The following is a 15,264-nucleotide window of genomic DNA, read 5'->3' on the forward strand; positions in this document are numbered from 1 at the left end:
TTTGTAAAACTTCACAACTTGTTTGACGTCCGTCCCCCTCCGTGCTAGGATGAGAAAAACATTTGTTTTTTCTCAATGTGTCGCCAAACTCCCATCTTCAAAATGACCTCGAATCTGTTTCAATATATGTCGTCCGTTCGGGTTCTACCCGTTTAATGGATTAATCATAGAAAAGAGCTTGAAGATCATCAGGTGTATGGCGCAACGAGTCCCAGGCCGCTGGATTTGATGGTGTCTTGATATCCCGGTGACACGTGACTTACGACCTTCTGACGCCATTTTGACAGTGTCATGCAGTAATAGACAACAGCATCCTAAATGAACCTTTAAATGTCGCACACCTAAAATACCAGCCATACAAAAGTGGTCACGAATTTTACATAAGTAAATGTGCCACGGTACATAGTAAATGTATCGAAAGTAATTTAACATACCAGATTATATTATCTGTGAATTAAATAGCACGAGAAAGGCTTAAGAGCGAGGTATGTCTCTAATTTTTGTGGTTTCATGTTCGAAATTTGTTTTCCAACCAAATGATATAGCTTTATCTCACAAGCCGTACGTCTTTAACAAGCCATAATGATTTTCTTCGCCACTTCTATGCAACGTAAATAAAAACGTGTTTTCTGCATGCATAACTTACGCAGGAAATGAAATATTTTATATATCCTTGACGTTTGTGTTTTACAGGAGAGTACTTGTATACGAGCAATGTGGAATCCACACAACAATGAAATTGATGCGATTATCACGAATATCATTCCTTAAAATTATATTCGTCAAAATAACAAGAATGTTTTTTGTTTTTTTGTTGTTGTTTTTTTTGGGTTTTTTTTTTTTATCCCTGAGCGTTCAGAACTTACTCCTTTATCGAAACATCTGTTGTTTAACAAAGTAATTATAACACCCTAAACATTGGGTGTAGTGGTGGTTTATTTCATCGTTTCATCTTGTATATCTTTTTACCGGTACACATGTAACGCTTTTGATGTCATTGTTTCAAGGACGAGAAGCCTCAGATTGTTGGAATACATCCGAGGAATTCCGGAGACGACTGATCGCAACCTTACATTCCTTTTTCTCTCTCTGATTTTTTCCCTGTTGCCAGATGAATGTTTTGATCTTTTAATTGTCCTTGATTATACATCAATCTCCCACGAAGAAGTAGATTTAGCTAAGCAGGTGCGCGTTATTTTGTAGGGAAAAAAGACAAGTGGGTCCCCCAATACATACATCCGATCTCATTCCATTGTAGAACTGCACGTTTCATGTTACAAACAATACGATGACTAGAGCAATTTGTACACATCGAATAAAAGCAGTTTTTTTCTTCTAGAGGTGGGGAATAATGGAGGTATAGGGGCCACCCGGGCGATCTCTTAGAAGAGTACATGGATTAAATACCCCACAGTTGTTTAGCTTGTATAAGTATTATATTGTGATTGGTGCACGGACAATATAATAACGGTATACTAGCGCCAAGAGCGTTCTCTGAACTTAAGTTCGCTGTACATCGTTATTAGAACATTACTCCTCTCGACCCATCCATTTAGGACACTTGATACAAAAAATGGATTCTTGATAGATATATATATATATATATATATATATATATATATATATATATATATATATATATATATATATATAAGCTTAATTTGGTTGCATTAAGTATAAATACAAAATGTTTATGTATTTTAAATTTTCTGTGATATTCAGACGTTGAAATAATTATTTTACCTAATACCCCTCCTTATATAACTCTATACAGTTTTCTCCGCTGTTTTGTACTTAATTGAAAAATCGTGGAAATAAAGTACATTTCTTACCATTAATTGTATTCGATTTACTTGTAAAAATATAAATTTAATTTTTCATCCTTTTCGAAAAAAAAGCTTGTTCCTAACAAGAGTGATTAAACAGAATATATACCTCACTTTACCATCAATTTAAATAAAGGTCAAGGAGACTGATGAGCGATATCAATCTGACAAAATACGCGCATCTGATTACTCTAATAAGTATTATACTGCAATGATGTTTTGAAGTTGAATTTTGGATGAACATAGAGATAGGCCTAATGTACGTTCTCTTTAGAATCTATTGTCATAAAAAATGATTAGAGTTTGAAAATGCACTGAAGAATGCGCGGAATACTAAATCCAATTATGAAGAAAATGATTCGAAACATTAGTGGATTCAAATTATGCTTGTCTTCGTACTAAGCCTAATAGTCAAGCCGGGTTTAACTCGGTGCAGGGGAGATAAAATTGATTTAGATGTGGTCAAAATTGGTGATATGAAAAAGAGGCCATCATATCATCAATATTTTACGTATGTGTTTAGGTAAAATTGAAGTAATGTATTTTCACCGACATGATTTCCTTGATAACCTCTTTATAAGTTTTGTTTTTCTGAGGAGCAATTGTAGGCTATAGTGCATTGATGAAATATTTCCCAATGCATTGATTTAAAACACTATCGCGGATAAGCTTTGAGCTGAACTGATTTATTCTCAATTGTTGATATAATTCATCGAAGCCAAGAGCTTTGCATAGACGCATGGATACCAGTGTATTGGCGCTTCAGTTGATTGTTTATGACATCGTGATGTCATGAAGTACATATGTACATCGATAGATTTAATATATTCGACTCTAAACTTGTTTGTGCAACAATTTGTTAACAATTTAGACGACAACACGATAAAACTTAGAATAATGGGTTTGTTGTTTGTTTATTTCATTTATCTGGTTTTTTGTTTTTTTGGTTTTTTGTTGTTTTTTTTTGTTTTTTTTTTAATTTGGGTGGGTGGGTGGGTGGGATTTTGTTGTTGTTGTTGTTGCTGTTGTTTTTATTTATTTTTGCTTGCTTGTTTTTAATTCGATGTGTTTGAAAAACAATCGTCGAGTAATAACATAGAATTACCCGACTTCAGACAAATTATGACCGAAATGAACTGATCATATTCCTACATAACAATAGAAATCCTATGCAAAATATCCCGCAGCTAGTTAGTGATCGTATGTTCGAATTTTTTATTTGTTTTGATAATTATATATCTTTTTTTAAACACAAATTAAATTTTCCTGCAGGAATTTGTCGTCGTTTGGAAATAAACTTTTCAATTGGAAAATTAAAATTCTTGTAGGAAATCGGACAGTTCCACCGGATCTTATTTTCAAAAAAAAAAAATATTGAGTAAATGAAAGCATGGCGGGATGGAAGATGCCACTCTGATTTTTGGCGTATTTTTAAATTGTGTTATGAACAATAAAAGCATAAGATATAAGAAATTTAACGAAACGAAAAATAAATTCTGTGTGTTGCCTGTTGTTATATACCTCAAAGAACGATAAACCTTGTTTTCAAAGCGACAAGAAGACGGGGTTGTATTTAGAGTACTACCATCATGATCAGGGATTCTTCTTACATAACAATATCACCATCAAAAACGTCAACATCGTTTTTAAAATGAGTCTTCGCAAATTATTCATGATAATTGTTTCAGATAATATAACAAAAACACTGAACTAGAAGATAAGTGTACTACATTACTTTATTTGATAATGCCATGCAGGCGATCCTTTCCAGTGAAGAACTATTTTACGACATTTTACTTAAAGTTCACAACATCAATTTCTTCAGAGTTCACGCCACATCAAAGAAAAGTTGTGACCGTTTCTTTCTGAAACGAAAATGACCTATTACTGCATTTTTCTTCTTCAAATTAATTTAGAGAATAAATAAATCGAGGCTTTATATCTCACAGCGGTGATTAGGTACACCTGTAGTTACAAAATTATACATGTACATCAGACAAAGAACTGTATTGAGAAATTAATCAGCCTCGACGAATTTCAGAAGGGTACGAAAAGCTAAGAAAAGAAGTTTTTTAAAAACCATGCTATTTGGATCGGTTTACATGGGACAAGCTTTTCATATAATAACATTGGAATGGACTTTTATATATTTTTTGGTCATCATTGTGTAGTAAAATGATAACTTGATGTATATTTCTCAGCAGGACTGCAGGGTAGATTGTATTTCGATCACTTACGACTACAAAATGGTCATGTATACAATGATAAAGTAGGTGAGGTTGTGATTGTATATCAATATTTTTTTCATGGAAAATAATGAGACAGCATAGATTTTTCTTTCTCACACTATCACCAGTGTGAGATTGACTTTACCCATGTGAGACAGCCATGTGAGATTTTTCTGTCTCACACTGCTGCGACGTCATTTGATTGTGACGTCATATATTTTCTATGATTTACGTTACACAGTGAAGATTTACGTTACACGGTGAAGCAAAAATATTTTTCATTGTTATCTTTAAATTTTAATGTATATAGCTTTCTGTTGGACAACCTTGGGTTTTTTAGTTTACACTTACAGTGTAAACCATTTTCGGGTACGCTCTTTCTGCCTATCTAATTAGTTTTTGCATCGAAGTTCAAATGAGGATTTTGATAATTAAGAATTTTCTCAAAGCTCCTAAATTTATGCACTAAACTGTAGGTAAAATGTGAGAAAAATAATCCTTCATTATTAACTCGTGTGGGGTAGGGAAATTCCACCTCTGGAACAAGATTCGCTGTCTAGGACTCGGCAAAGCCTCGTCCAAGACTGCGAATCTTGTCCCCTCGGTGGAATTTCCCTATCCCACACTCGTACTAATGAAGGATTCTATTAGTCCCACATTGTTATATCTACAGAAATAAATACATCTGTATTTCTTGTACAGGTATTAAGTGACATACTTTCATTTACTTAAAAAAACCACCTCAGTTTTAGTATTATTTTATGCCCTTTTATATGTATCTATTATTCTTTGTTTTAGGTTGTTTTTATTGTGTTCCGTGTAAAGCGCTTTAAAGTGATTGTCTTAATTAGATAAATCGCTGTATAAATGTATAATAATAATTTTCCGGTCCCGTGAGTTCATTTCCTCAGGTACCCTACTATAATTCGTCCCCCCCCCCCCCGATTTTTTAAAACTACAAATTCGAGTTTTGCATCTATAGGGACCTACATGTAGCTCGATCCATTCTCTCAACAGAAGGCGCGTTACGCAAGCTCCGTTTGTAGTGCTTGTAGCGCACGGAACTCTGGGTAGAGAATGAATTCTATTATCAACCATATAGTAATAGGACTTCCGAAACTTCATTGCGCATCTCTAGCTTGCTTCCGGACCTTCAATGCGCATATGTGGTTTCTAAAGTTCAACCACTCTGCACTCATAGGTTGCTGTATCACACGGGTAAATGCGTTATCGGCTATTCGGTTCAATGATGGTGTGTGTGTGGTAGACCAGACATGCTCATTGACACCCTTTACGGTTTCGACCAAATGCAGTTCGATTGTACTTTGGATCAACTCTAGTTACTATAGTTAATGATTGAACTAGGTCAGGGTAAAAGAAATATTTATGGTACCTAAGGAGTTAGATCAAAACATCTATACAGATTTAATTTTTTTTTTACTTACGTTATCTAGCAGACAAACAATTGTGCATGCGCAGTCATGACAAGCAAGGACACCCCAACAAAACATCAAAATAACTGATTGTCATATAAAACGCGAGTACAGGGGACCAATGTTTAGAGAGGCCTCTGTGATAGAATTAAGGGTTTAGGCTCAATGACATGGGTACGACCTTGATCATCTCGTGAAAAAAAACTTTAAATCTTAAATATCGTCTTTACTACTGAACATATTTCACATTGGCTGGGAACATCTATTATGAAATTCCCTGGGTCAGGTATCCAGCACCCAAAGTGGGGCTCTATGGATCATCTACTGAAAATGAATCTAGAAAAGTCTTCACCACTCTTCAACATCCTACAAGTGAAGAAATGAAGTATAGTTAGAATTAACTAAAAGTCTTCACCACTCTTCAACATCCTACAAGTGAAGAAATGAAGTATAGTTAAAGTTAGCTACAGTGTATAACCTTTGTGACTCTGGGTCCTGGACCATAACTTTCTAATACATGGATATCAGAGGTGCATACCGACAGACAGACTGGCGAACATGGAGTGGCAAGAAATGAAATATATGTGTAGAATTCGTGATGTTCATCTGTTGCAGTCAAAACATTTGACGTCACAAGTACAATTTGACGTGACAATGCAAAGGGCGGACGGAGAAAGGTTCTAAGCTTATCGTTGCGCACGAGTGGAAACATCTATCAGCACGGACTGGGATTTTTAAAATGAAAGCGCTTGCGTTGAAATTTAAATTTGTTGGTTTTCTTCTTCTTTTAATTTAATGTGTATTATATATACAACATATACATATAATTTGACACAGTCTTGTTCATATCAATGAAAGCGCTGCTAGTAATTGGAATCAACTTTTTTGCGATAGCAATATAGTATGCGTTAATATGCATGAGAAATGGGGACAACTTTTTTCGTAAATCGAGTTCCATATACACATACACCGTTTTCTTAAAATTTTAACCGTACAAATATGTTTTAATGAGTATAAGGATCAATTGCGTGGTTGAATTGAATTTTAAAAAGTTGATCTTACAAAAATATTCTGCACCAGAAGGGGAAGCTACATGTTGATTGAAACCAGGAACTACTGTTTTCATGGGCCTATTACCCGCTCATTGTTCTGTGGTCAGCTAGATAGATTATAAAGATTGAACTAATAACTGTGTTCCTCTTTGTTTTAATCTCTATATAGACCTCATACTTTCGTTTTGAATGCTTGTTACCATAATTCATTAATAAAGTGGATTAAAAATCAATTTAAATCCAATGTTTTAAAGGGAGTCCACGGCGAGTTAGCATCCGCGCATTGCATTGTGACGTCAAAGGTTTTGACTGTAATAGATGAACATCACGACTGTTGTATATTTCATTTCTTACCACTTAATGTTCTCCGGTCTAAATGAGAAGCAATGTATGTTGACCCCAAACCATGGATCTTATTTTGTCATGGTCAAAGACTAAGTTTCTCTTCTTAAAATGTTATTTGAAAGACTTTAGAGGTACACGCTCTAAACAAAGATTCCTAAGGACCAAGCACTCTTATCCGGAATCAAGGTCACTGTTTTAATTAGTTTACGTATCACTCAATCGACACGTCACCAGCTCTAGGTAAATCTAATCAAAATTAGGCGTTACATCAGCTCTCAAGTACTCGCTTGCGAGCGGATCTAACTTCTAATATGAATTAGATTGACTCTGGGTGAATTGGCATGAACTTAGACCAATGAATGACGCCTAAGGCCATAGCAGTCCACCGCTATGAACATAAGTTTCTATGGTCTTATCCAGAAGACCCGTGGCTCTCACTTCTAGAATCCAATCGCGAGGGCCTGGCGAAGAAGCACTCACATCTTGTGTTTGAGGTCTTATGTTTGACGTCGCGGTCAAAGCATTAGCAAGACTCGAACCCACGACCCATATGAAAATTATTTTTTTTGGTCAATGATTCAGAAGCTTGATCTATAATCTCCTCTTTTAAAAGGCTTTACGTTTAATCACATTCGATATTTTATAAAAACAAGATCATCCGTGGGTATCCAACCATGCTGCTTGTCTACCAATTTTCAAACTACAATCGTAGTTAAGATCGACCTCGGTAAGACCTCCGATTGTATTTATTGGTAAAATAACTCAAAATAAGCCTCTACAAAAATAATACCAAGAGTTTGTTTTTATTCTAGTTAAGCCGGGCTACAGAGGACCATTGTCGCAAACCACGCCTATTGTCTCTGTTCACACTACGTCAATGTCGCAAGCCACGCCTATTGTCTCTGTTTCACTACGTTAATATCACAAACCACGCCTATTGTCTCTGTTCACACTACGTCAATGCCGCAAGCCACGCCTATTGTCTCTGTTTCACTACGTTAATATCGCAAGCCACGCCTATTGTCTCCGTTCACACTACGTCAATGTCGCAAGCCACGCCTATTGTCTCCGTTCACACTACGTCAATGTCGCAAGCCACGCTTATTGTCTCTGTTTCACTACGTCAATAGCCTATTGTCTCCGTTCACACTACGTCAATGTCGCAAGCCACGCCTATTGTCTCTGTTCACACTACGTCAATGTCGCAAGCCACGCCTATTGTCTCTGTTTCACTACGTTAATATCGCAAGCCATGCCTATTGTCTCCGTTCAGACTACGTCAATGTCGCAAGCCGCGCCTATTGTCTCTGTTCACACTACGTCAGTTACAACTGAAATCTTTAAACAAGAGGTCTGACTCATCTCACTGTAGTTGAAAGGTTGAAGAAATGCCTGCGTATTATTTTACAAAGTGTTATTAATTTGTATACATTTAGAAATAAAATAATTTCAAACAGATCCTATATGATTTAGACTTAGTAGTAAAGGTGAGAGCCTCCATCCGCTCCCTTGCTTCTATGGAGCGCAAAATTAACATAACCTTAAATAAAATTGCCCGGAGATATTTTTAACTATTTGAAGATATCATCAATTCATTCGATACGCACAACAATTAAATTGATGCGCATATGAAATCAATTATTGGTCTCATCAACCGAGAATTGAAGATATCATTAATAATTGTTTGAGGATTTTTTTTTATTGTTTCGCACACCAAATGAATACACATATCAACATTTCGCTGTCAAAGTTGCATCCCTTGTCTTAAAAATTGCGTTTTCCTACGTTGGCCTTTGTGATTTTCTTATCTGTAGCTTTGACATTTGTGATTTTTCCGTTAATTGCACAGTCAGCTACAACAATGCCCCAGGGTGGGGCAACCCATTAATTTGCATGAGAGCTTGATAATTAGCTAAAATTCACAGTAATAACACCTTACATTTGGTAAGGTAAAGATTCACCGATTACTCTGCAAAGGGATGTAACTCGCAGCGAAGTGTATTTATGATGAGCCCTTTCACGATCGGAGCTCTCTCTAATGATAGGTAACACGTACATGTATATACATGTTTAAAAGGAAAATATAGAAAACTAATGAAAAATCAAACCATACCTAATCCTATGGAACTTGAAAATTTTATCTTCAAATATATAAATTTGAATTTTAAGGATGTACTCTACATCGTCATAATGGCTGACATCCTTTAAAGGTATTACACCGATAATTGTAGTTCCATACATTTAAAAAAAAATTTTCATGCGCGATTTTTCTCATTTCCTCATAATTTTTGTACCCCTGATTAGGAAATTTTATGTAATTTGTAGAAATAACCATACAAAAGAACTATTTGATGATGGTAGCTGAGGCTACTTCATGAGGTGAACTCCGGCTGTTTACACACATGTGAAAAACACGTGGATTTGAGGGTATTCTTGTTTGCGGGTAATTTTCTCTCTCGAAAATGCCGCGTAGGGTATTGTTTTTCCGATGTCGGCAGACGAGACAGGTAACATAGAACATATCCGACTGCGTTATTCGGCATCAATTCTGCAAACTGATTTTTAATGATTTTTTTTTTTTTATCTCTATGGTAATATATGTGAAAATAATTACCTGTGTGATACTTTAAAGCATTGATGAAAACATGAATATTAGCAATAATTGACAATTCATTTCAAAAGTTATCGCCTAGCTGAGTAGTTCAGTAAGTTAACACGTCGACTAATGAACTGTAGATCGCGAGTTCGAGTCCAGCGGGGGTTTTAAAAAAAATTTCAAATTACTTTCGACTATTAAAACTGCATTTTAAAAAAATAAAGGGAATTTGAAAATTTTCAATTTCAGAATATTGTTGTACACATCTTTCACATTTCATCAACATCAAATTTCTCTGGTGTAGCATACCTCCTTATTCTCTCCGTCTACCACCCAACTCTTTTCCTCTTCCTCTTTCCGGGAAAATACGGTTTATCGGTATTAGTTTTATCCCCTAAAATCAGCTTTGCGTTTCCGGAAAACACGAGATTGATGATTGCATCATGGAAGACAACGATGTAAACCGGTCTGAAATTCAGGAACAAATCAAAGTACAAGGAGAAATTGTTCGAAAACTAAAAGCAGACAAAGCAGATAAAGATAAGGTATGTACCACGGAAACCTTATATTGGGGACATTAGTCTTCTGCACAGGAGAAGAAAACTAACCATATTTAGAAGTTCGAAATATCTCTGTCAAACCAGGTGCTTATGACTGTGATGGTATATATTATGTAGGCTAAATTGCAAAGTTCAAGAAGTAAGGAAATACAAAGTGTATACATATTATGGAAGTATTGTTTACTTGTTATTTGCATGTTTTTAATTGGATAATCAATAATACTGGCTAGGAGTTTTAAATGAAGTTCATTTAAAAATCAATAACCGCCTCCCTACACATGCTCATTATCAGATTATAACATAGGCGTGACCGTGTTGGAGGGTGAAGCAAAAAGGTATTGGCATTAGTGTCTAAATCCAAAACAGGACAAAAAACAACCCAAAGTTAGCACGAGGACAGAGCTGTATCAAAGCATCCTAATTTTGGACATTTGATCCGCCTATATATTGAACGCGGGAAATATAATGCAATTGTTGTAAACAGTACATTGTGACATCATATTCAGCGTCGTTATTTAGCAAATTTACAAACATAGGATACATGGCACATTCGTGTTAATCGAGGAGTGATTATATATGATTAAGAAAATAAGATTTACATGCTTTTACGGATTTTATGTAACATCTCATAATGACGTGAACTAGGGTAGACGAGATTCAAAATGGAGAAATACATGTCCACGCGCTAATATTCGAATTGACGCCATTGGGACCAAAATCTTCCAAGTTCCATAGGTATGGTTTAATTTTTCATTATTTTCCTATATTTTCCTTTTAAACATGTATATACATGTTACCTATAGGGAGAGCTCCGCTCTCACGGCCCTGGGCCGTGAGAGGGCTTTGCCCTCTAATACTTGCTAGGAGTTTTAAATGAAGTTAATTTAAAAATCAATAACCTCCTCCCTACACATGCTCTTTAACATAGAAAATCTCAAGATGTTATTATAGCCCAGTATGTGATAAAAAACATGAATTGATTGATTGTATACTGTTTAACATCCCTCTCGAGAATATTTCACTCATGTGGAGACATCACCAAATCCAGCGAAGGCTGCAAAATTTAGACATATGCTTAGTGCTCATGGCCTTTGAGCAGGGAGGGATCTTTATCGTGCCACACCTGATTGTGACACGGGGCCTCTATTTTTGCGGTCTCATCTGAAGGACCATCCCATTTAGTCGCCTCTTACGACAAGCAAGGGGTACTTAGGACCTATTCTAACCCGAATTGATTGAATGGTATAACTAAATTTCTGTGTGTTATACACAGTAATGGTCAATATGATAATCCATCAATTCATGCAATGCAGTTAGAAGTGTTCTATGTTACCTGTTTCGTCTGTCGACGCCAGAAAAACCAACACCTTACACAGCATTTTCCAAACATATTTTTACCTGGAAAGAAAACAATCCTAAAATCCATGTGTTTTTAACATACAAAACTGCATTAATGTATTCTTTTAAGTCTAAGATGATTTAAATAAATTTCAATATTATATTTGTATATATTCTTCTAAGCATTTGTTCATGTGTTACAATTTGAATACCTGGTAACCTGGATGTGATTTGTTAGATGCATGAAACATGAAGTAAATTAAGTTTTAAACATGTTAAATTTCTTAAAGTATGAAACATATAATTCTTTATATGAAGTTATATTCCAACCAAAAAGACAATTTCAGAAATCCAGGATTCATATCCCCCCCCCCTTCAGGTAGTAAGTATACTTGTAAAAACTCTGACAATTGATAAATACATGTATTATCTGAGATAGAATGTAACAGTTGTGGTGTATTTGAAATTGTGGGACATACAATAAGAAAAGACTGTCAAAGTAAAACAGTACCAGTGAGTAGTGATTATAAGAGAATGGTGATTATTACTTGATGTTGAGGTGGATATTTCAGTTATGCTGCAGTAACTCATGTTCCTTTAGGGGTCTACTTCCATAACCTGATTGGTATCTCCTGACTGATTCATCTGTGCAGTCTACTATACTTTTAGTTTCATTGTCAAGTTCTTGCAGTCTTCAATTGTTTGACTGTTTAAACACTGTAAAAGTTGGCATGAAAATTTATACATCTACTGTAATAACATGCCCTCTCAAGTTAAAAATATCAGCTCATTAGTATTGATATGAAATACTAGGTCTGCAGAGGAAATGTTCAAGTATTGTGACCTTGTACATTACCATTTATGGTATTTGTAAAAAAAAATATATTTATATTAAGCAAAGTATACTCTTGAGGTCTCGAAAGTAATTGTGATATGATAGAATGAAATTGCATTTACAAAATAAATGTAATGCATTTGAAATTGTAGTCATTGTGAAAAATTAAGCAAAATATACTCTTGAGGTCTTGAAAGTAATTATGATATGATAACAATGATGAAAATTACTAAATGATTATTTCTGAATGTGATGACAGTACTTGAAATAGTAGATAACCCTACATTTCATAAACACATAGAACAAATGTAGATTGATTTCTATTTTTGGTAATTGATATATATCTGATACATCATTGCAATACATTGGTCACCCCTGTCATTATTTCTGTGCATCAATACATGTATTGCAATATATTGATAACTTGTAAATATTCTCATCTTAATGCTCTCCCCTTTGGAAATTTGACGTACTGGGGGTGGGGGTCGTCACTGCAGCCTAACTGAGGGCCCACCTGATAGCTGGTGTGTCTTGTCTACTCACCAGATTTGCTGACCTGGATTTTTATCTACTTTCCATATTTCTGCCTCCTCTGTTGTTCCTGCCACCATGTTTCTGCCACTTTGCAAATTTCACCACCAATATCTGATTCGTCATCTTCGCTGTCTGGCTGTCCGATTTTATTCGAATGAACAGGTAACTTTCAGTTAATATACAGAATTGTTTTTCAATGCCAGATAAGCATCTGTTCTTATGAATAGGAATATGAAGTTCCCGTGTAAGAATTGTGAAAGATATTGGACCGAAACATATTGAAATGGTCTTTGACCTGTAATAATTTATTTTGGATTGATTACTTGTTAAGTTATATCTTTCGAAAATTTTGGAGTCAGTATTAGATAAATTTGTCTTTTTAGTGCAAGGTCTATTCTATTTACTCACTCCTGATGCTGCATAGAAGTACTGTGTTTATGGACATTATTTGCAAGATATGTGGTAGTAATATTCAATACTGCATTTATTAGTACATTTTCATTCTATCAGTTATACAATTCTCTGATGGAAAAAAACCTACCGTTATGTTGGAAACCGGGTGTGATTCTGATACATACATTCTCAGAGAGATCCTCGGATCATAAGTGACCACCATCCCCTTATCTTATCTGTGTTCTCGTATGTCAATTTCCACAAATGTCAATTTCTCACGCACGATAGCCTTAAAGTGTTAAAAAATCAAGTTAAAATTTTTGTAAATGTATTACATAGAGTATATTTACGTGAAAGATAGTGGATTTAGAAATTAATGGAAATAAATTCAGGACCTACTCTCCGCTGGTGAATATAGGTCATTGGGTCAGTTTGATATAAACTATAGATCCCCTTTTCAAAAGGAGTGGACATGTTTTAGAAATATTTAGAATTGTGTCATTCCACATCTACATGGATTCTGTAAATTATGAAAAAGAGGCAATCGAAAAAATGGAGGGTTGTGGTGATCTACACAAAAAAATAAAACTTGTTCCGTCCGATGCTGAAGAACGGAGACAACAGGTAAATCACTGTTCAGAGTGTCTGGAAGCTTTCTGATAACAGTAAAATGTGTCATTATAACAAGTAATTAGGAAAATTAGATCAATTTTAATTGCTTATACAATTTCTACCTGTCGGGTGTTTTTTTGTGACTTGTACTGCGAGTTCATTCATATTATAAATAAATACAGATAATGATAATGAAAGTAATGAATTATTGGAACATGTCCTTTTTTTTTTTTTGTTCATGTGTTGTGAATGACATCACTGCTGGTTGTACATGTGAACGGTGCATTGCATCATATCATTACATGCTGGAACACACTGAATGACCCCCCTCAGACAAGAGTTTTCATGATGCAATGTCATGAAAGTTTTATCAATACATACCATCAACCCATTTAATGATCTTTAAACCTTTCAGTGTTCTGTGAGGGAAATTCAACCTTCTCAGAATTACAGGAATACATGTAGTGTGAAATAATGTCTGTATTGATCCAGAGTGGGATTACTAGAACACCACCATTGATGTGCTTTGGTCGTGTAAGATTCATTAAATTTTTATGCCTCATATAAAACTTTACAGAGGGAGTGTTCATTTATAAACTTTTCAGAGGGAGTGTTCATTGTCTTTTACATCCTGTGCTGTGTCAATAGAACCCCTGTCAGAGTGGTAATAATCATCACAATAATTTGAATAAATAAAATATTAATGAGTTTCTATTTTCAGATCAGTGAAGAAGTTGCCAAGCTGTTAGACCTCAAGGCAAAGCTTGGAGATGAACCTCAAAAGTCGAAATTTATTCTTAAATGTCCCAAAGTAAGTATAAACTTTACCATAGGCCATAACTTTTGAATGATTAGAGATGGATCTTTCATACTTTACATGTGTTTTCACAGTGACAATACTTTTGAATGATTAGAGATGGATCTTTCATATTTTACATGTGTTTTCACAGTGACACTACTTTCTTTTTAACTTTTGAATGATTAGAGATGGATCTTTCATATTTTACATGTGTTTTCACAGTGACAATACTTTTGAATGATTAGAGATGGATCTTTCATATTTTACATGTGTTTTCACAGTGACACTACTTTTGAATGATTAGAGATGGATCTTTCATATTTTACATGTGTTTTCACAGTGACACTACTTTTGAATGATTAGAGATGGATCTTTCATATTTTACATGTGTTTTCACAGTGACACTACTTTTGAATGATTAGAGATGGATCTTTCATATTTTACATGTGTTTTCACAGTGACAATACTTTTGGGTACTATCATTACTTTGCTGTCATATGGAGGCATCAGTGTCTCAAAATACATATTGTTCTGCAATTCATTGACTAAAAGATACCCTCAAATATCATAAATTAAACCGATTACAAATCCAAAAAGGTATTTAAAAACAAATCAGATAAAGTTGCAATTTTGGTAATTCCTGATTTTGTAATGCTGCATTCAGATACAATTTACTTTTTAAGATAATGTTCTTCTTTTATCTATTGGTTGTT

General features: G+C 34.8%; 1 protein-coding gene and 1 long non-coding RNA gene across 7 annotated transcripts in view; one reads left to right on the forward strand and one right to left on the reverse strand.

The window, feature by feature from the left end:
- Window positions 1–3,544: 3,544 nt before the first annotated feature.
- Window positions 3,545–12,889, reverse strand: LOC125679957 (uncharacterized). 2 transcript variants are annotated; one of them, XR_007371914.2, is made up of 4 exons: window positions 12,757–12,889; window positions 11,374–11,438; window positions 9,790–9,948; window positions 3,545–3,691 (listed from the first exon to the last, which is right to left on the reverse strand). It is a non-coding gene; the product is annotated as an uncharacterized LOC125679957 (long non-coding RNA). The 2 variants fall into 2 exon arrangements; XR_007371915.2 differs by having other exon boundaries at window positions 3,545–5,853.
- LOC125679944 (histidine--tRNA ligase-like) overlaps window positions 9,871–15,264 on the forward strand; it is a 13,903-nt gene continuing 8,509 nt past the window's right edge. Inside the window, exons 1-2 of one of the 5 annotated variants that reach the window (XM_056157281.1) lie at window positions 9,871–10,025; window positions 14,474–14,563. In XM_056157281.1, coding sequence (XP_056013256.1) covers window positions 9,924–10,025; window positions 14,474–14,563 — 192 coding nt within the window. In that variant the 5' untranslated portion in view covers window positions 9,871–9,923. Of the gene's footprint in view, window positions 10,026–12,775; window positions 12,910–13,995; window positions 14,287–14,473; window positions 14,564–15,264 lie in introns of those variants that run through there. The other 4 variants (XM_048919393.1, XM_048919394.2, XM_048919395.2 and 1 more) reach the window with 4 other exon arrangements.

This window comes from Ostrea edulis, chromosome 2, assembly GCF_947568905.1.
Source record: "Ostrea edulis chromosome 2, xbOstEdul1.1, whole genome shotgun sequence".
Lineage (NCBI taxonomy): Eukaryota > Metazoa > Mollusca > Bivalvia > Ostreida > Ostreidae > Ostrea > Ostrea edulis.